This window comes from Mus pahari, chromosome 1 (genome assembly GCF_900095145.1).
Source record: "Mus pahari chromosome 1, PAHARI_EIJ_v1.1, whole genome shotgun sequence".
In the NCBI taxonomy this organism is placed as follows: Eukaryota; Metazoa; Chordata; class Mammalia; order Rodentia; family Muridae; genus Mus; species Mus pahari.
In genome coordinates this window covers 155,036,196-155,057,743 of record NC_034590.1, presented here as the reverse complement: position 1 = coordinate 155,057,743, position 21,548 = coordinate 155,036,196, and the positions used below count along the sequence as shown (strand labels likewise).

The following is a 21,548-nucleotide window of genomic DNA, read 5'->3' as shown; positions in this document are numbered from 1 at the left end:
CATGAAGTCTACAATTGTGCATAAAGGAGGGAAAACTTGCCAATACTAGGATCCCTTGACAATTGGGAGGTTATTTTATCCCTTAGGAGTGAATCAGCAAGGTGAAGAGTGGGTGAGGTCACCCTTTCTTTCGGAAAGGTAGAAGGACTGTTTGAGAAACAAGGAAAGAACTGCCTCGCTTCAATGGCTTTTCCAGGAGAAAGGTTTTCATTTTTCTTTAGACTTACTCATTTTGAGTGGGAGTGTGTGCACCACCTGCACACTGGATGTTGGATGCCCTGGAACTGGGGTTATGGAAGGTGTGAACCACCGTATGGGTGCTAGTGGGCAAACCCAGCCCTCTGCTGTAAGTTGTGTTAGTTTGGTTTTTAGGGTTTTTTTTGAGACAAGGTTTCTGAGGTAGCCCTGGCTGTCCCGGGACTCACTCTGTAGACTGGGCTGGCCTTGAACTCCGAGATCCTCCTGCCTCTGCCTCTGGAGTGCTGTGACTAAGGGTGAGCCCCACCACCACTCGGCTGCAACAAGTGTTCTTAACCACTGAGCCATCTCTCCAGCTCCTCCATGAAGGTTCGGGACAGATTCCACACAGAGAACAGGAGACAGCTTCTCTGGGAACTCTTTCCCACATATCCTTCAGAAGTCTTCTTCAATAGTAGTTTCCAGACTTAAAAAAGTCCCCTCTCCTTTTGTTGACTACCCTATGAGGTCACAAGTTCTCATGGTCATCTCTGTGACAGTAAAGACATCAGACTTATTGTTATGTTTGGCTTCAGAAGTCAGCCTCATTTTATTCTTCACCCATTTCATGCAGGGTACAATGCCAGCTTGAGAGCACGGGAGGATAATGTTAAGTTTTGGACCCTCAAGAACGAACCTTTTGAATTTTAAAAGAAGAAATGCATTCTAGGGAAGTGTCCATATAAAAGTCAGCTGTCGAAGCAAATACATTAACCCTGAGTAATAAACGTGTCTCCCCTGAGAGTAGTTAGGGTGGCTGTACCCTGTTTCTCCTTCTACAAGGCTCTTCTCCCCATCTTTCATCACTGACCCTTGCTTGCCACTCTCTGTGCCATCCATCTCTAGGTAGACAGAACCACCCTGCCACACTGCAGTGAGTGGCTGGACATTCCCTAGCTCTCCAGTGCCACAAAAACAAGCCAGTAGGCTAGGCAGGACAGAAAGAAGGCCCCTGGGAGGAAAATGAGTTTGGAATGGCAAACTTCTGCCCTGTATTAAAGACTGCTCAGTCTCCAGGATGCTCCACTTCAGTGGCTAGCAAGGTGAAAGAGACTTAGAAATCTAAAGGCTGGTATCTGGAGTCTCTCCTGGGGGAGAAATTTCTAAGGGGTGGGTCACTGTAGGATGATGTAGAGTATTATCTCTCACCGTGAGAAGTCATTGAACTGGAATGATCATTTTAGGACCATAAAAATGTAAATATGATAAGGAGAGACGGGATATAGCAGGCATTGTCATTAATTTGTCAGGGAAGAAAATTGATATTTTAACAGGACTTGAGGGGTGCTTTCTGTGAGATCTATTCATCTCTCAGAGAAAAGTGCAGGGTAACAAGAAGACTGTCTATGATGTGGGGAAGAATTCTTACCCTGAGATTAATGGAATCTCCTTCACGCTGAAACCCGAAATAAAAAGCAGTTTTGTGTGTGACTGGGGATGGAGTTGGGAACGTAGAGCTTTATTTTCCAAGAAACGTTAACACATCACAAACGTTAGTAACCACTGCCAAAGATTAGCTGAGAGAGACCCGCTGCCGAAGGGCTAAGGAAATGGAAAAGCCTCCTACCGTTCTAAGGAAGCGCTATGAAAAGATGGAAAAGTTTGCAATTGCGTCATCATCTCATTATCTCATTAAAATAGGTTGTAAAGGCAGAGCTAGAAACTGGGAGGGGGGGGAGGGGGAAGCGTGTGCAAACACGCAGTAGAGAAGGGAGCCTGGGGAAGCCTGCAGAACCAGCGAGCAGAAAGGGGCCCTCGCTCCTCAATAGGGGCTGAGGCTCGAGCGTCGCTTCAGTGCCCGCTTCTGCTCAAGGTAGTGGCCCTGAGGACCAGACGTCCCTAGCATCGTTTTACAACCGGGGAGCGGTTCTCAAGAAGCAGCAGCTCAGCGGTCCCGGAGAGAGAGCGGACAGCCATCAGACGCGGTGGAGTTTATCAGCGAGCGAGCGAGCTCGGGATACGATGCTCAAGTTTCTGACTCGGATCAAGCTCCACTCCGAGGCATCAGCAGTTGCTCTGCCGCGATTGGGATGCTGCTCCAAGACCCTGTCACCTGTCGTCGCCTCTGAACCATCCCATTTCGCCTCCTCCTTTCCCAACGCAGAGCCCACCCAGTGAGCGCTCATCCGTTCTAGGCGGCTTTGGGTGGGAGGCCCAAGGCGAGCCGCGCTGCTCCGAGGGCACACCACTCCAGAGCCACCCGAGGCTCACAGCCGGATCTCCCCTAGCGGCGGGGTTGGCCGTGCCAGGGGACGCAGGGTCCGGGCCGACTCCGCCCCCGCCTGAGATCCCGCGGGAACAGTCACACCGTGGTACTCGACACTCGGTGCACGCCAGAGCACGCGTCCTAACGGCAACCGACAGCGGTTTGACCTTGAAGGTCTGGCTGGCACCGCCCCCTCTCCCCGGCAGTCCCGGCCGCCACGCACGCCACCCCGCCGCGCCGAGCTACAGCCGGGAGCCGGTCCCAGTCCTCCAGGCGCTTTTCTCCACATCCAATGGAAGAACGAAGTGGTTCGGGCCAATGGCCACCGCCAAAGTAGCTAGAGCGGTTGAGCCTATCAAAGTTCAGCTTTACGTTTCTCCCGCCCCCGAAACGCTAGGGGCGGGTCGATAGGCCAAGTCCGCCAATCAAGAGCCAATAAACAAGACGCTTCCAAGATCAAAGGGGAAGGGGTGGGACCTACGGGACTAATGACAAGCGATCTGGCGAATAGCATAGACACATTTTTTGCTCCGTAAAAAGGGGGCGGAGACACGTTAGGGTCTACACCAATGGCTGGCTGGGGGGCGTGTCCTCGGGGCCAAGCGGGAGCCGGAGGCCCCGGGCTCTTTGGGCCGCGCCTGAGGCGGACGCAACGGGGCCGGGGGGCGGCGGCAGTGGTGGCGGCAGCGGCGGCGCGTGTGGGCGCCGCGGCTGGCCGAAGTGGATGGAGTTGGAGGGGCGGAGTGCAGGCGGCGTGGCGGGAGGACCAGCTGCTGGGCCCGGGCGGAGCCCCGGGGAGTCGGCGCTGCTGGACGGGTGGCTGCAGCGGGGCGTGGGCCGGGGGGCCGGCGGCGGGGAGGCGGGGGCCTATCAGCCCCCTGTACGGCTGGATCCGGAGTCCGGCCCGGAATACGAAGCGCTGCCGGCTGGAGCCACTGTCACCACGCACATGGTGGCGGGCGCCGTGGCAGGGATCCTGGAGCATTGCGTGATGTACCCGATCGACTGCGTCAAGGTGAGACCTGGACCAGGCTGCGAACCGGACCTGGGGCTGACCCGACCTGAGCCTTGTTTAGAGCCAGAATCCCAACTGAGACCCAGAGCTGATGGGTTTCTTCCTGGCTCCTACCTCTACACACGGTTTGAGCCAGTACTCCGTGCAAGCAAAGTCCTGGCTGAGAGATGAGCTCAGTCGGGAACCAGGACTTATTTCTAACGGTCAGTGAGACGAAGCAAAAATCGTGTCAGCCAAAGACTTGGTCCCGACTGGGACTCAGCAGGAATGGGATGGGATGGGATTGGGGGATCCCGAAGCACAGGTAAGTCTATAACAAACCAGCTGGCATGAAATCAGACGGTGAACTCTATCCGATAGTTTGGCTTGAGATGTGCTTCGGGTCGGCGCTTTCACAAGCTCCTTGCTGCGTCTTCCCTTAAAAGTGTCGGGGCAGGAACCGGAATCTGGGATCTCTCAGCTAGATAAAAGTACGTATTAAATCTTAACCCGGGAGTGGTTGAAAATCATTGTGCAGTCAAAAGTGAGAGTTCCAGACTGGAATGGATGTGGGAATAAGACATGTTAAGAAAAACGGTTTCGGTTTCTCTGCGAGGCAAGATTGGTAGCCCATCTATTTCCTGAACGTAAAAATTGAGCTGGGACGAAGATTCTATGTTGAGGGAGCGAGTGCATCAGCCCCTACACAACAGAGGTGAAACTGATAGTCTCTTTCTTTGGGTCCCTGAATTTGACAAAAAGGAAAACAGCTGGAGGGAAGCATGATGATATTAGAAAGCAGATGTGGAGAAATAGAATGAGATTATCAGGGTATGCCCAGCGTTGGATGTAAAGCCAACTGCATCCACAACCAAGCAGGACGGTTAATACACATACAGGTCAGGTCCCTGGGAAGAAGCCTGGGGGAAAATGGAAACATTGTTTTTCCTTGCGGTTCTTATACTTGTGCTTTAATAGAGATGCCAACTACTGAAAGGGAAGTAACTTCAAGGGGGTTCTTGAAATCGCAGATGCTTTCTTTACACCACTTGTGTAGGCACTGGCCTGTCAGCTCTTTGATGGATGCTTTCTCCGATTAGGATAGCCTCCACTTCAGCCATGCAAAAATCGCTTTCTTCTGATTGCCCCTGGTTTCAGTGCTCTTTTGCATTTTCATTCGTAAAGGGGATAAGGAGCTAGGGAAAGTGCTCCTGAGGTTTTGTGAATGAGTTTGGTTGGTGGGGAGGAAATGGAGAAAGTGTTCCTGAACTTTGTGAATGGCATTGAGTTGGCCAGTGCATTCCAGGTTAACTCCTAGCAGGTTAAGTGCACCTGACTGTGGTGAACATGAACATTTTAAATGTCCTTGCCAATGGAGAGAATTAGCCCACGATCTGGAGTTAAGGCTGGAGGTGTTCCTTGGGTAGCAGCGGTTCCCAGATAACTTGCTGTCACTTACCATAAAAGAAATAATAAAGCCTGTATGAGAGAAATAACTAATGAACTGTAAAATGAACATATAGAAATAACAGTGATTCAGACATTTATTCGAGAGACTGAGGGTTGGATGTCTTGAGTTAATGAATGCTACATATCCAAAAGTTAAGCTTCACAGTTACCTCTCTCAGCTCTGAATATAGCAGAGGGTCTGGAGTGCCGTGTTTCAGGATAAGTATCATGTGGAAGACAGATCAGAGGAAGCAATAGAATTATCTAGTGGAATGCAGTGTGATAATCTCCAATTTAAAAATGTTACTATTGGGATTGGGAAGGTGGCTCCGTCATTAATCGTCTGTTACCGGTCACATGAAAATCCAGGCATGGTGGTCCTTGTATATAATCCCAGTGTTGGGGAAGTAGAGACAGTCAGATCCTTGGAGCTCACCAGCTAGCTAGTGTAGCTAAATCCAGGAGTTCCAGGCAAGAGAACCTGCCTCACACTGAGTGCCTTTAATTCCAGCACTCAGGAGGCAGAGTCAGGCAGATCAAGTTCCAGAATTTGGCCAGTGTAGTAAGACCCTGTTTCAATAAATAAACAAGGTGGAAAGTGACTGAGGAAGATGCCCAAGATCAGTCTCTGCCCGCACACACATTCTCAGGTTTGCACATAATCCAAACAAACATGCACCTGTGTCACACAGAAAGGGAAGGAAAAATATTACCGTTACCAGTCAGTTTGATACTTGTTACAAAACAGTAAGAGACTTCTCCTTACTTTATAATGCTGTTTGGGCTTTAAACAGTTTTATGAATTCCTTTGTTAGATATGCCAGTAGAGTCAGGTGTTAGTGGCTCAGGCTTTTACCCCAGCATTTAGAAGGCAGAGGTAGGCAGATCTCTGTGAGTTTGGGGTTAGCCTGGTCTACTCAGTTCCAGGATATCCAGGACTACACAGAGAAACTATCTCACAAAGAAGGGGGAGGTGGTGGAGGAAGACAAGGAAGAGGAAGAGGAGGAGGATGAAGAAGCAGCAGCAGGGGGAGGAAGAGGAGGAGGGGGAGAAGGGTAAGAAGAAATGCCTCTTGATTACCCTTAGTGAGGGCAAAAAGAATCAAAGATTACGCAGCAGCAGAGCCCACTCGGAATCTAAGACGGCGTGCCAGATTGGCCGTAGTGCCTGCTCTCTAAACATGAGGACGGGCTGGCAAATAAAATCCCTGACTTACTTCCAAGGTGAGAGAACACAAGAGGAGAAGGGGCTTTCAAGGTGTGTTACAGAACAGGAGGATTACGGGAATAAGTTGTGTCTAGTTTTCCAAGGTTAAATATTTGGAGTAATAGTTCCTAATCACCTACATATGCTTTGGGATTTGTATTTTTAAAGAAATTGAGTGTACAGTTTGGCAGTCTAGCCTCTAAACCCTACTCTAAAGGACCGGTTGTTTGATTTGAAGGACAAATGACTAAGAGTCTTCAAAAATGCAAATGTTTATCTCAGAAGAATCATTCCTCCTTGCTGTTAATGCTGGGGACTAAAAGGACAGTCTGGTGTGAGTTAGTGTCCTAACAGCTAATGTTTGCGTGAGGCATGAATGCAACTGAAACCCCTTCCCTTAGAACGGGCTTCCCAGCTCACTCATCCCCTCATGGCTGGGCTGCTCTCCCCGTGGATGGTGGAGAGGAGAAGCAGCCCAACCATGGGCTGGACTGCAAACAGGTATCAGTGTTGGAGCTGAAAAGGACACCACAGTGTTTGCAACCGAATGCTGACGTTGTCTCTTGGCATGCCGGCCTATGTGTCCCTAGCCACTTATCAGGGTCAAGTTGACTGAAAATATCCTTGGGAAAGACCATAGGAAGTCAGCATAACCTTGCTAGGCCACAGTTATCAAGCCAGCTGTTTCCATGATCATAATAGGGAGGTTTGGGAATCCAGATAAATTGCGATTCCTTTTCTAGGCATCAGAGCCCTCTGGCTGCCTCCCTTGTGCAGGGGACCATTTTGGGCTGCAGTAGTGAAGAGAGGAAAGGCCTTTTCCTTTGCAGAGGGAAAGAGCAGAGAGAAGTCTTTCTTGAACATCAGATGTAAAGGTTATCTCTATACATCCACCAGTGAAAGGTTAGGATATACAACCTCTGTTTTCTCACACCTCATAATGATAACTAAGTATCAGTAAATGCCAGTCTTTGTTACTCTCCAGTACTGTGTGAAGTCCTTATTTCATAGATGAGGAGAGGCTTGGAGAGCAGTTAAGTAACTTGTCAAAGGTCACAGAGTCTTATGTGGCAGAGTCGTGATTTGAGTTTGGCCTGTGACTCATCAACCTTCCTTATAGCTTCCCAAAAGCAGGTTTCAAGAACCAAGCAAGCTAAAGAGTCAGAGTGGAGCTCACCCATGAATGTATAACCTTTAGAGTTACATCGAATGTGCAATGCAAATTACTGTAGCCCAGAAAAACCTCACAGTAAACACACTCACACATTCGAGCTTTAGAATTGAGCCTGGTTTATTACTGGCTGGGAACTGATTAGTTGCCCATGTGAAGAGTTGCATACGGACATGAACAAATACATTTTAGAATCATGTTTTAATGATCAGAATGCTTATATTTAATACTTTATAAATTACAATTTTTACATGCCTTGTTTCATGTTATCCATACAGCATAGCAATTTTCTTTTTCTATGAGCACTTTTTGGATCATTGGGTTTTTCTTTTTGTTTTTTGTTTTTTTGTTTTTTGTTTTTTGAGACAGGGTTTCTCTGTGTAGTCCTGGCTGTCCTGGAACTCACTCTGTAGACCAAGCTGGCCTCGAACTCAGAAATTCGCCTGCCTCTGCCTCCCAAGCGCTGGGATTAAAGGTGTGTGCCACTACGCCTGGTTAGATCATTGTATTTTATCTTCCTTAGTGTTTTGTCTGCATATATGTCTGAGCACCATGTGAGTGCCTGGTGCCCATGGAGATGAGAAGGGCATCTGGAACTGGAGTTATGGATGGTTGTGAGTTGCTGTGTTGGTGCTGGGAATCAAACCCGTTCCCTCCGTCAGAACAAGTGCTCCTCACTGCTGGGCCATCTTTCCAGGCCTGCATGATGATATTCATGGTGAGAGAAGTTGAATAATGAAGTCAAGACTGAGCATGCCCAGCAAAGCTGGCATTCAGACCAGGCTTCCTGTAGACAGCAGCAAAGCACCGGACCCCTCTACTTGTTTGTTTGTTTGAGACAGGGTTTCTCTGTATAGGCCTTGCTGTCCTGTAACTCGAACAGTAGACCAGACTGGCCTTGAAGTCAAAGATCCCCCTGCCTCTGCCTCTGCCTCTGAGTGCTAGGATTAAAGGTGTGTGCCACGACTGCCTGGCTTGCTTAGCTTCTCTTCAGTGCTAGGTAATGGTGTTTGTTTTTGTTTCTTTCATACTATAGCTTTTTATATGTTCTTAGAGAGTTCATGATTCTGCAAAAACCCATATTTATTGACTCAGAAATTTGGGCATCCATATTCATTCTTGTATTTGAACTGTTTTATGCCTGTGCCTGTTTTGTTTGCATAGGGCTGCACTGTCATTGAATTAGATCTGATTATGTTTGTGAACTGTTAGGAGTAACTTCCACACAGTCCAGTTTCCTCTTGGGGATGAAGAGTTCTCTGAGGCCAGAGTCTTTCATCACTGCTTGCCTCACACGCCCTTGACTGCAGCAGGCCACTGCAGTTTCTCTTTCCTCGTGTAGAAGACCGGATCCAAATAGACTTATGGAAGTATGGGTTGTTAAGCCACCAGGCCCAGATTAAATCACACCCTTTAGATAGTTTTGAGAACACGGGACTGAATGTCCATTGTGATAAGGTGATATGCGATATTTCTGATTGAAAGTCCAATAATGAACAATTTAAGCATGCAGTGTTTTTGTTAGTAGCAGGCAGGAGACAGTCAACTCCGGAGGAGTGTGGATTGCTTGCGGCTAACCAGGACCTGTTGGTCTGGTTAGTTTCTCTTCCGTGCTTTTGAGAAAAGGCCTGATTCTTGGATCCCGGTTGGCTAGCTTGAGTCAGGCAGATTCAGGCTTTTGAATCTAAATAGTGATTAGAATGAAGCTGGAGTTTAAACTGTCGCTGGCCATCAGTTGCTTCTGTTGGCTCACTAGTGGCTATAGTTGTTATTTTCTGAACTGTGAGGATATGTCTGACAGTAGGTCATTCATTTACGCAACAGACAGATCCTAGAGGTTTCTGGGCTTTTAGGCTCCATTCTACCTTAGCTTGGAAGTATGCCAGTAGACAAAAGATTTTTTTGTGGAAAGACATACTTCAGAGAAGGTGTAATGAGATGGATTTCCAATTTCTTTTAAAGATTTATTTTTAGTTTTAGAACTGAATCTAATATGTGTTTGTGGAGGGGAGAGTATGTCTATATGGAGTCGAGGAGAAGGCATTGGCTCCCCTGAGCCAGAGTTACAGTTAAGAACCACCAACATGAGTACTGGGAACTGAATGTAGGTCCTCGAAAGAGCAGCATACATTTGTAACGAGACAGACAGACAGACAGACACAGACAGAGACATTATAGCATACCTACCTTTGGGAGCCAGAAGACCACTTGTGAGAATCAGTTTTCTCCTTATACAGTATGGATTCTAAGGATCAAATTCAGGTTGACAGCATGGGGACAAGTGACTTTACTCACTGGGACGTCTCACTGGCTCAGTTGCCTAAAGTTCAGTAAAACCTTGTGGATATTATTTTCTTTCTTTTTCCCTCCCTTCCTCCCTCCCTTCTTTCCTTCTTTTTTTCAAGACAGGGTTTCTCTTTATAGCTCTGGTTGTCTTGGAACTCACTCTATAAGCCAGGGTGGCCTCAAACTCATGAGCTCACCTGTCCTGAGTGCTGGGATTCAGTACCACCCATCTTACTCTGGCTAGTCTACAGGTGTCTACTACCCGCTCTCATCCCAATCACTGACTCTTCAAAGATGGTGTTTCACAGAGACTGGTCTTTTAGATGAGAAATCCAGTCAATTTAGATGAGAAATCTGAATGGGCCTTCAGGGTTTTTTTTAAAGATTTATTTATTTATTATATGTAAGTACACTGTAGCTGTCTTCAGACACTCCAGAAGAGGGCATCAGATCTTGTTACGGATGGTTGTAAGCCACCATGTGGTTGCTGGGATTTGAACTCCAGACCTTCGGAAGAGCAGTCGGGTGCTCTTACCCACTGAGCCATCTCACCAGCCCCGGGCCTTCAGTTTTAAAGATTAGTTAGGTCCCCATATTCCACAGTTAAGGGTGAGTTCTTTCCCAGGAGCAGCATCTCTTGGGAATTAATTTCTAGTAAGACTCTTAACATGCAGACCCAGTTGCCAAAGCCACACAGCCTGAAAAGATATCAAAAGGTAGGATCCCCTCTTGTTAGTCTATGTGGTCAGGAAGCAGGGCCAGGGCTGAGCTTTAGAATAAAGGACGAAGTGTGCTGGAGACAGTAGTTATTTGAATTAAAGTTTAGTTTTATTTTCATTATGTATATGTGCCTAGGTGTAGGTAGGTATGAATGTATGAATGCAAATAACCACAGAGTCCAGAAAAGAGTATTTCCAGAAAAGATCCCTTTGAGCTAAAGTTACAGGCAATTGTGAGCCACCCAACGTGGGAATTGAACTCAGGCCCTCTGTAAGAGTAGTGCATACAGGCTGGAGAGAGGGCTCCGCGGTTAAGAGCATTGATTGCTCTTTCAAAGGTCTTGATTTCAATTCTCAGCAACCACATGGTGGCTCACAACCATTTGTAGTGAGATTGGTGCCCTCTTCTGGCCTACAGACATACATGTAGGCAGAACACTGTATATATAATAAATAAATCTTAAAAAGAAAAAAAGGGGGGGTAATACATGCTCTTAATGACTGCACTCTCTCTCCAGTCCCGATCTCTACACTTCGGCGAGTTTATTAAGGTGAAACAGCAGCTTTGGGAATCTCAGACTTGGTATCATTGCTGGGGCAGTGGGTCATTTTGGAGTTGCAGAGTGTTGCCAAGAGGCAGTGTTCTCAAGGGATGTAATGGTGTTCTGCTTTTTGGCTGTGGATGACTAGAGGAAGAAAGGTCCAAGTCTTGGAAAGATGACTCATAGATTCGGGAAGTTGTAAAGGCTGCTCGCCCAGTGTCACTCCCACAGGCTTACCCGGCGCCCAGGGCCGGAGGGATGGGATGGATGGGAAGTTACAATCGCCGACTTTGCTCCTTTTGCTATAATTTCAGACCCGGATGCAGAGCCTACAGCCTGACCCAGCAGCCCGCTATCGGAACGTGTTGGAGGCTCTCTGGAGAATCATGAGGACAGAGGGCCTGTGGAGGCCCATGCGGGGGCTGAACGTCACAGCGACAGGCGCGGGGCCTGCCCACGCCCTCTATTTTGCCTGCTACGAAAAGTTAAAAAAGACATTGAGTGACATAATCCACCCAGGGGGCAATAGCCATATTGCCAATGGTATTGAGCCTTCCTGTGCTGGTCCCCACTTCCCCGACTCTCTGGGCTTTGCTGCTGCCAGTGCTTCCCAGCCTCGCATGGTTTGGAGCTGCAGCTTTGGGCTGGGGTAGGCCAGATTATAGGGGAGGGACCTCCAAACCTGACTTGCTCAGACAGCGGGCTGCTTCAACCCCACTCCTTCTATGGGGCACCTCAGCAAAAGTCACAGTGTCCTCCCTTACCACCAGCTTGACTTTCCTCTCATCTCCCTGGCATCAGCTTCGAATGCCTGGTAATGTGGAGACACTGAACTCCCCACTATGTAGTTCTCGATAGTTGGGTGGTACCCTGCTTCTCAGAGCAGGATTGGAGGTGACCCAGCCACTCTCAAGGATGTCATTAATGGAGCCCCAGTTCTTCCCCTCACCCTTTCAGGATCCCACCTGACCAGAGGCACTGGTGTCGTTGAGGACAAAGCCTTGACAAATGAATAGGGGTGGGGTCAAGGGACTGTTTGGAGAATCCAGATGTTTTAGGCCTTGGGTGGAAATGAAGACATAGCAATACAAGGTTGAAGATGAAGGGTCATGTTGAGTGTAGAGTCAGGATAGTGGTTTAGGGCCAAAAGGGAAGGTCTGGATGGGCCAGTGACGGAGCGACGGGGTTTGGATACAGGTTGGGCAGCTTGCAGGCCGTCAGAGAAGCAGCAGATTGGATTGTGAGGTTCTGGCTATCTGTCCCCCTTTCTCCCTGCACCGGTGGCCATTGTGCTGGCATGCCTTGCCAGAAGTGCGTCTGCTTCCTGCCAGGACATAACTGTATTTATTCTTAGACTCCCCTACTGAAAACATCTGGGCTATCATCTTTGCTCCTTTGGGGCCTTCCTGTCAGATATGGAATGTGCAGTGATGACATTTTTTTTTTTTTTTTGGTTTTGTTTTTTTCGAGACAGGGTTTCTCTGTGTAGTCCTGGCTGTCCTGGAACTCACTTTGTAGACCAGGCTGGCCTCGCACTCAGAAATTCACCTGCCTCTGCCTCCCAAATGCTGGGATTAAAGGTGTGCGCCACCACCGCCCGGCTGAATGATGACATTTTTAAGTGAGGGGTATATCTTCCTTTCTGGGAGCAGGAGTTAGGAGCGGTGGGTTCTGAAACCACCTCTTGGGCTGACTCTTAACCTTCCCTCCCTAACCTTCACTCACCTTCACCTGGGGCCTCAGTGCATCGCTCCCCCTCTTGGCCTGACATGTGGCAGTTGTTTTCTCCTTTGCAGGTGCAGCCGGATGTGTGGCGACATTACTTCACGATGCAGCCATGAATCCAGCGGAAGGTAAAGATCCTTTAGCTGTCCTTCTGGGCAGCTGCATTTTCATGCCTGGTTCTGGTTCTGGTTCTGCTTTGCAAAGAAAACTGGAGCGCAATTTTTGTGACAAATCCTCTTATTTGTACCACTAGATGGCGCTCTCTCCCTGCGTATGTTCATTCAGTACTTGGGTGACTCGCCTCTGTTACTGAGGCAGCATAGTCTTTGGGATTTAAGTCATCTTCAGGGCTTTTTTGGAATAAGTGCCGGCTCTGTTGGCTTAGCCTGGGCTTGCCTAGAAGTCTGCTTTGTAGTATATTTGATCTCAGATTTGAATCGAATTATTTTGTGTTTTTTCAAAGAACGTAGGTTTTAACATTTTAAAATATAAAGTATTGCACATACTGGAATGTAGACAAAAGTGAAAGACCAAATTGTATAGTTTAACCCTTTCTTGCTACTAGGGTAGTAGCTTTTGGGGTGGAGAGAAATTCTCCCAAAACATTTGGTGAAAATTGAGGTGATCAGCCAACTGTGGGGGCCATGTTCCTTCAGCCTAGTAGGTCTGGCAACACTGGGGTGTAAACAACTAAAGTTAGCTAGAGGTGCACAGAACTCAAGCCATGTTGTGTGTCTAAGGGAATAGGGAGTGTTAGGAACTGAAGCCAGCACTTTCCAATAAGAACTGTGGGTTTTCATGGCAGCGTTTTTTTCTGCCTCCCGTCTCAGTTTTGAGTTCAGTGTTCCTATCATACCAAAGGGATGGAATTGTAGGCCTCTGTTCACGACGGCATGCACTGCCGCTGAGCCATCCGTGGTTGAGAAAAGGTTAAGACAATAGTAAGCTCTCCATTTCACAGAGACTCTCTGGGGTTACTAAGCTGTAGCTATGTCGGGTGTTAGCTGTTTGGTTTTAAAGAAATCCTCCAAGGAATGGGCTTGTTTTAAAATTTTTCTTACTGACCCTTTCCTCCCTTCTCCGTACACTAAGAGAAACACAGACTCTTAGGAAACTCACCATGCTTTGTTTTCCCCCCACCACATTGATGGATCTGCCGACTGAAACCTGAACTGGGATGCTCTGTCACTGGCTGGATGCTGCCCGGTTTCCCCTTCTCCCTCCTGGTGGCGCGCAGTCGTCAAGCAGAGGATGCAGATGTACAACTCTCCGTACCACCGTGTGACAGACTGTGTTCGGGCAGTGTGGCAAAATGAAGGGGCCGGGGCCTTTTACCGCAGCTACACGACCCAGCTGACCATGAATGTCCCCTTCCAAGCCATTCACTTCATGACCTATGAGTTCCTGCAAGAGCACTTTAACCCCCAGAGACGGTACAACCCCAGCTCCCATGTGCTCTGTGGGGCCTGTGCAGGAGCAGTAGCTGCCGCTGCCACAACCCCACTGGACGTTTGCAAAACACTGCTCAACACCCAGGAATCCCTGGCTTTGAACTCAAACATTACTGGACACATCACAGGCATGGCTAGTGCCTTCAGGACGGTCTATCAAGTAGGCGGGGTGACTGCTTACTTCCGAGGGGTGCAGGCCAGAGTCATTTACCAGATCCCCTCCACAGCCATCGCATGGTCTGTGTATGAATTCTTCAAATACCTAATCACGAAGCGGCAAGAGGAATGGAGGGCAGGCAAGTGAAAGGATGCTGAGTGGACCAGGGTCCGATCGCACAGCTGCATCCTGCCCTTCCAGCACTTTCTCTGGCTGCTGGCACACTCCAGTCTCAAGAGGAGTTAGAAGGAGGGAGAGAGCATGCTCCAGGCTGTAGTTGGCTAACGCTAGTTCTTGCCAACGTCTGTTGCCACCGTTGTCTTTCTTCCTGGGCTTTTTGCAAGTTCAGCAAAGGCCACCACAGTACCTCTGACACCATCTCCATCCTGGGCCTGGCGACCTGCTCTTGACTGTTGCAGAGGAGAAGCAGCTCATCCCTGGTTCCTAATTAAAAAGAAAAAAAGCCTTTAAATGCTGTGTTGGGTTTGTCTTGCCAAAAGGCATGCGGTGCTGTACCTGACCTGATGTGAAGCTTAATCAAAGGAGGGTTTGAGTGTGTCTGTACATTGGTTTCTATTGACGTGAGATGACTTAGGAGGTGTAGGCCCTGTCTCCCTTGTCCAAGTAATCTGCTTCAAGGATATCCCTTCCCTGATGCCTGACGCACCCTCAGCAGGTGCGCCTCCTCCCATTGGCGCCTCTTTCTTTAGTCAGTCAGGGCCTGGAGCTGATGATCTGGTTCTGGGTTCTGCCTGAGCAGCGGACGTTTACCTGTGGCACTTCATCTTCTAATACAGTTACTGAGTTTAGTTGTTCATTGAGACTGCGCGTCCTGAAGAAGATTGTGTGACAAGACTTGGTTTGACTTCTTATCTGTTTAGTGTTTATTTTGAGATACTAGAGAGAGCCCAAGGCCTCCCGGGTGTCAGGCATGTGTTTACCACTGAGATCGTCATCAGCCTACCTGAGGGTTTTACAAGGTACTTGAACAGAGGTGATCTCATTTAGTTCTGACAAAGTAATGAAGTAGGCTTTGACTGACAGGAGCTCTGGGAGGCTGTGGTGTACCCAAGCCTCACAGTAGGCTCAGAACTGAGCTGAACAGGAAGGGGCCCTGACTGAAGATACTCCCCACCTGCTGTCCCTGTGAATGCTGTCTGGAGATCTCGGAGGTGGGTGGATCAGCTGCTAGCAAGAAGTCCACATAATTTACCACTCAGTAGTGAGTATTTCTCAGGCGTCCATGGTTAGGGTAGAGATAAAAGCCTTAGCCTTCAAGGAGCGACTTGTCTGCAGAAAGATGTATAAACAGACTAGAAAACAAATGAGACGAGAGAGTAGTTTAAACCTAGAATACTGGAGGATGTAACACCCCAGGTCTAGCTTGGGAGGACTGGAAGTAGGCTTGGAAGAAATGACATCTAGGTGGCCCCAGGGCAGATCAGCCAAATAGGGGGAAAGGGAGGGGAGTTGGTTGGAAGCGTGGAGGTGGGAGAGTAAGTAGTTTTTGGCAAGGATGAGACTGGGTGAGGTTGCAGCTGGGAAGCGGAGCAAGGGCCGGGGCTTAGAGCGGTGCTCAGAGGTTCCGAGTTTATCCTAAGGCGAAGTGAAGCATTACAAAGTCTAAGTGAGGCAGGCATGATCATACTCACCATTGAAACATCACGTGGGCTCCTGGAGAAGGATTAAAGAGAGCAAGACCGGGCAGGCAAGCAGGCCATGGAGAAAGCTGTTAGTCAGACAGCAGCATGGTGGTCTCACAGGGACTGATGAGGCTGGAGCCATGTTAGGGTTGCAGCAGCAAGCAGACTTAGTTACGGAAGAAACCCTGTCATCCTGCCTGACAGCTCCTCAGGCATCTGTGGGGAACCGTGTCTGAGTGCACTGGAAAACAGCTGTCACGCAGACAGCAGGGCCCTCCGGGTCTCTGCTTAAGTAGGCTGCTGCCTCTCTGGTGTAGGGAGGGAAAGGAAAGATGTCCGTGGTAGCCAGTGGAGCTAGGGTCGCCTGTGGATTCGAGTGCCCCCAGAGGTCATGCCAGGTGGTTTACAAGGAAAATGAGGGCAAGTGGCTGCTTCTCAGCATGGACCGAGCCACAGAAACAAAGGAACACTCTGGACTCGATGATGTAGTCAGCTATGGCAGTGCTGTTGGCACAGCGACAATAAGGCTCATTTTTCCAGGGGATGAGGGGTAATGTCTGGAGAAGCGGTGACCCCTACATTCCGACCAATTGGCTCTAATGCTGTTCACAAATGACAAAATTGTATAGAAATTTCACAAGCGACCTTCCAGCTTGCAGTTGTGATTTGGCTACTAGAAGATGCTTCGTTTAGTCTATGGGTGAGGCCATAGGTTCTAGTGGGTCTCAATCTAACTATGAGACAGACAGAAACATGTTGTAGGGCTGAGGTTTCAGAGGCTAGAGACCAGATACCTGAGTCATTTCTATTGAGCTCCCTGCACCCAAGAGGCCCGTGGGTGTCTGGTGGCTCACAAGGTCCAGAGCCTTTTGGGTATGTGCTTTGAATACCCCCAAGGGGCCAGTTTGAGCACACTGCTGCACACCAGGGAAGATGAAAAATAAGCAACAGTTTATTGAGAAATACCTCAGTTGGAGATATGAGACTGATGTGAATAAAGAACCCGGAAGTGACAGAGGACACGCCATGGCTAAGTGCTGGATTCCACAGTGCTTAGGTAACAGAGAAGGGCGGATAGCAAGGAAAAAAATACTTCTGTAAAAGCAAAACCATGCTAATGTGTGGAATTTAGAAAACACCAAACAAAGTATGTCTGACCCTTGAGAATATGGTGTTGATGTTGATGATGATGATGTTTTGCTGTCCTGGATTTAATCTAATGCATCACGCATGCTAGGCAAATGCTCCACCACTGAGCTGCATTCCCAACTCTGCCATTTTTCAAGATAGGGTTTCACTTTGTAGCCCAGGCTGGCCTCAAACTCACAATCTTCCTGTCTCAACTGCCCCAGTGCCATCAACCAAACTAGTATATAATGCTTTGTTGTTGTTGTTTTTCAATGTGTAAGCTTGTATTTGTGTGTGTGTGTGTGTGTGTGTGTGTGTGTGTGTGTGTGTGTGTGTTGCTGCTGCAGGTTGAACCCAGGCCTTTGTGCATACTAAGCAATCCTGCCACTGGGGCACAGCCACGGATATTTTCTATTAATTTTCAAAAGTGGGATTTCACTGCAATCAACTTCTATATAGTAGAATAAAACATCTATTTTTTTCCATGTCATTAAATTTCAATTTAAGTAGTCACACAACACTCCGCTATATAATATGTAAATCCAGTCCATTCTCTTGTATACTTTATCAGAAACAGCAGCAGTAGTTAGACTCTGCGTGAGCAAGAGGAGAGTAGCCACTAGATAGGTGAGAGTGGAGAAGCAGCGTGAGTGGGTTCTGCCAGAGTCCATGGTGGAGGCAAGGCTGGGCAATCAGAATGTCGACCAGGAGGTTCCTAAGAAGCAGCAGGTTGTCCCTTGCTTCTGTGTGTGGGGACTTGTGCCATCAGTAGTGTCGAACGGAAGCTCCTTCTAACAGAAAGTCCATGATCTCCTGCTTCACTCAGGGATCCTCTCAGTCCCTTGCTCTTGCTGCCCCTAGAATAAAAGCCAAATTCTTCACCAGGGCCCATTTGACCCAGCCCCTCTAACCTCAACCTGCCTCCAGAAAGTGAGATGGTAACTTCAGTCTGCAGTGTCCTCAAAGCTGGGAGTGTGCCTTCTGGGTCCACATTCATTCCTTTAAAAGGCTTGATGGGCAGTCCATCTACACGGTCAACCGCCACACAGCGGTTGTTGAGACCGGACACACGCAATACAGTGTTAGACCAATGGGTGGTGATAGAGTCCTGTGGGGTCTCTCCGTGCTCCATGAGTAGTCAGAGCTCCACAAACAACCTGGGAACCCCATCATCTGCTCTCAGCATCCACATTCACTTCAGTCAGTCAGACAACCTTTCTTTAGAAATTGAGGCATTTAAGTCTCCCTGTAATCTCTCCCCCTGATGGCTGCTCCTGCCTGCCAGGGCGGCCCAGAAGCACACTAATCCCCCTCCTCTCTGACAGCCCTTCAAAAATATTGAGAGAGCTGTCATGTCAGGCAGGGAGGGTCGGGGCACAGAGCCTGGAAGTCAGCGGAGCTTGGACTGGCAGCTAAGGAGGTAGTGGGAGACAAGGACTCTAGCTAAGGGACTCTAGGTTATTGCCTAGACGGAGATGAACAGGAAAATTGCCACAGGGTAATGGTACGACACTCGGGCGGGAACTTGTGCCAGGTTGTCTTGTACTCTTGACCGAGTGTGTCTCCAATAGACAGGTCCCATTCTCGGGTGACTTTTCTGCACCCAGACTTAGACCTACTTGACTGGGGAATAGTTGTGGTCAGACACCAAGATTTATGAGAGGAAATACGGCTGTTACCCTAAGGATAGGCCATTTCCCCTTGCAGCCAAGTACAGAGAGGATGAGGACATAGCAGCAGACACTAGGCCTGTGCCGAGGTCAACGCTATGTGTCACTGTTGTGACCAGGCAAGGCCATGGTCTTCAATTATTTAAACACTAATCAAAGTCACTTAGAAAGTGATGCCACCCAAGCAGAAGTAGGTACACCTAAACGAAGGGGGAGACATCAAGAAAGTGGGAACATAGAGAAGAGTGTAGCATTCAACTGAAAGTGGCACCCAGATGTGCTCGGGTTACACAGGAGTATCATTGGGCAGCTTTTGAATTTCTGGGACAGCAAGTTTTCTTGCTGGGGAGTTGGGGGTGGATGGGGGTGGGTGTTTTGAGCTGAACAGGTTGACAGAAACTACACTTTGGATTTAGGGGTCAGCTGTACAGAAGTTACCACTAAACCATAGAGCACATGAAGACGGCAAGTGTTTAACCAGGTCTTTAATCCCTTTTTAAAAGTAGCCTGAAAAGCTGGGCATGCTAATGCACGCTTGTAATTCCAGCACTCAGGAGACTGGGACAGGAAGATAATGAGTTCAAGGCCAGCTTGAACTAATAGCTAGACTCTATCTCCAAAAACCAAAATAAAATAATAATGAGAGGGGCATGCGTGCCCATGGAAAGATCAGCGGACAACATTTAGGAGTCAGTCGTCCCTCCTCCTGCTATGTGGATTTCAAACTGAGTTGCTGGATTGTGCTTTACCCACTGAGCCAAGACAGATTTTTAAAAAAGAAAGTAGCTGACATGATTGAAGGGGCTAGCATATTCAGATTTTGCCAGGCAGCCCCACGGACAGGAAATTCATGAAGATGTTGGGGTCTTCATGCTGACTGAAGCCTGCCTGGGTGCAGCCTGAAAACTTAGACAGACTTACTAGACTGTGAATCTGGGTTCTTTCTCTGGACAGCCTCTGGGCTTTGATTTCTTTTTCTTTTTCTTTTTTTTTTTTTATTATTTTGTGTATGTGGATACACTGTCCCTGTCTTCAGACACACCAGAAGAAGGCATCAGATCTCATTACAGATGGTTGCCAGCCACCATGTGGTTGCTGGGATTTGAACTCAGGACCTCTGGAAGAGCAGTCAGTGCTCTTAACCACTGAGCCGTCTCTCCAGCCCAGGGTTTTGATTTCAAGACCTTCAAGTGAAAGTGATTGCACGGGGCTCTCTACATTATGTGCAGTGAACCAGCATGTAGACAAATGTTTAATCAAGCAACCACCCAGTTGTCTCGCCAAGTAAACATAAAATTAACCTGATTGTCTAGCCATCTGAACATAAAATTAACCATCACTAAATTAATATCACGAATGGCCTCCAGCGTTTTTTTTTGTTTGTTTGTTTGGTTTGGTTTGGTTTTTCTTCTTTTTTCTTTTTTCTTTCTTTCTTTCTTTCTTTCTTTTTTTTGTTTTGTGGTTTTTGGTTTTTGGAGACAGGGTTTCTCTGTGTAGCCCTGGCTGTCCTGGATCTCTCACTCTGTAGACCAGGCTGGCCTCGAACTCAGAAATCCACCTGCCTCTGCCCCCCCCAAGTGCTGGGATTAAAGGTGTGCGCCACCACTGCTCAGCGGCCTCCAGCATTCTTATTTTTCTAGTTCTTACTCCGTCAAACACCCTTGTGTCTGCCGCTTAGAGGACAGGAGCATCCTTTTCTGTTGAGTAACAGACTCCCTGGGCCGCTCGGCCCTCCAACACATTGTCTCTGTTTCCATTTGCTCTAGCTTTTGTTCTTGCTTTTCTGTACTCAGGATTGAACCTAGAATATCACTCTATATCTAAGCTATATTTCCAGGCTTTAGGGGTGTGTGTGTGTGTGTGTGTGTGTGTGTGTGTGTGTGTGTGTGTGTGAGAGAGAGAGAGAGAGGGAGAGAGAGAGAGAGAGAATGAGAATCAGAGAGGGGGGAAGGGCTTTCATTAAAGTTGCAAAGGCTGGCTTTGAACTCACTCTACAGCCCAGACTGCCTTGAATTGTGATTCCACCTCTGCCTCCTAGGTAGCTGGGATCACAGATCTATCTATGCCACTAAGACCCAGCTTCAGTCTGTTCCTTTAGATTCATCCATCCATTCATATCTTCTCCCCCCCCCTTCTATCCTGCCATCCATAAACGTCTTCATTTGGTTTTCCTAAAAACAAAAGCTTCCTCTTGCATAACCACAACATATTCATCAAAATCAGAAAATGTAACCTATAGGCCTAAAGTGATACTTTGTTGCTCCATGCTGGGGTCAGGTCTCAGCAAAGCAGAAGAAATGCTGGTGGCACTTGGAATCAGGGCAAGCAAGGAGGAGACGGGGAAGAGCCTTATCCTTGTCCACTGTAGATGTCTGCCAACTCTTAGGTAGTGACTCCCTTCACCAACCTGCTCCAGCCGTGAGTGGACTGGCTGTTAGGATCCTCAAGCCACCCTCAAGGCCACCTGCTTTTCTGTCGCAGCCATGCCTCCCTTTCCTCTCAAAGACCCCTGTTCTCAGGTTCTGAGCTGTTTTGACTTTCCTAAGATGCACCTCCATGCTGACACCTGGCTGAAGCAGGTTCTGAGGAGGGGCTCCGTGAACCAAAGACTGCACAGGTCTAGTTGGTACCCTGTTCCCGGGAGCTGGAAGATGGCCAAGCTGGGTGCGAAGCTAGTGCAGCTTCTTGGCTTCAGGCAAAGATCAGGCTTGGTACCTGTTTGTATCAAGTTAATGGCTTGACACAGCTTCCATCTGAGAACAAGATGTTAAAACGCTTCGGAGCAAGGATTTAGATGAGGGATTTAGCTTGTCTCACAGGTGTTCCAAGACAGACAGCTCTAGCCCTCCAAGAGCACATTCCAGGTAAGAATAGCCTTGTTTTAGCAGTAACTCTAAGTATGAAATACTCTGGGCCATTTTTACACAAAATGTATTGGGTAGATGCTACCTCCAGGCTTCTGG

At 48.2% G+C, this 21,548-nt stretch overlaps 1 protein-coding gene across 4 annotated transcripts; it reads left to right on the top strand.

Moving 5' to 3' along the window:
* Positions 1-3,052: 3,052 nt before the first annotated feature.
* Slc25a28 (solute carrier family 25 member 28) lies at positions 3,053-14,617 on the top strand. Of its 4 annotated transcripts, none has more exons than XM_021201448.2 (4): positions 3,059-3,458; positions 11,126-11,354; positions 12,608-12,664; positions 13,774-14,617. In XM_021201448.2, the coding sequence occupies exons 1-4, from the start codon at positions 3,168-3,170 to the stop codon at positions 14,289-14,291; spliced, it is 1,095 nt and encodes a 364-aa protein (XP_021057107.1). In that variant the 5' UTR covers positions 3,059-3,167; the 3' UTR covers positions 14,292-14,617. The 4 variants fall into 4 exon arrangements, with proteins under 4 accessions (XP_021057109.1, XP_021057107.1, XP_029401792.1 ...); XM_029545932.1 differs by lacking the exon at positions 3,059-3,458 and adding an exon at positions 3,483-3,928; XM_021201450.2 differs by lacking the exon at positions 11,126-11,354 and having other exon boundaries at positions 3,053-3,458.
* The last annotated feature ends 6,931 nt before the right edge of the window (positions 14,618-21,548 follow it).

Coding starts and splice junctions, on each gene's coding strand:
- Slc25a28 (XM_021201448.2), top strand. CDS start 3,168: ATGGAGTTGGAGGGGCGGAGTGCAGGCGGCGTGGCGGGAGGACCAGCT. Junction 11,355..12,607: donor CAATAGCCATATTGCCAATG/GTATTGAGCCTT, acceptor TCTCCTTTGCAG/GTGCAGCCGGATGTGTGGCG. Junction 12,665..13,773: donor AGCCATGAATCCAGCGGAAG/GTAAAGATCCTT, acceptor GGTGGCGCGCAG/TCGTCAAGCAGAGGATGCAG.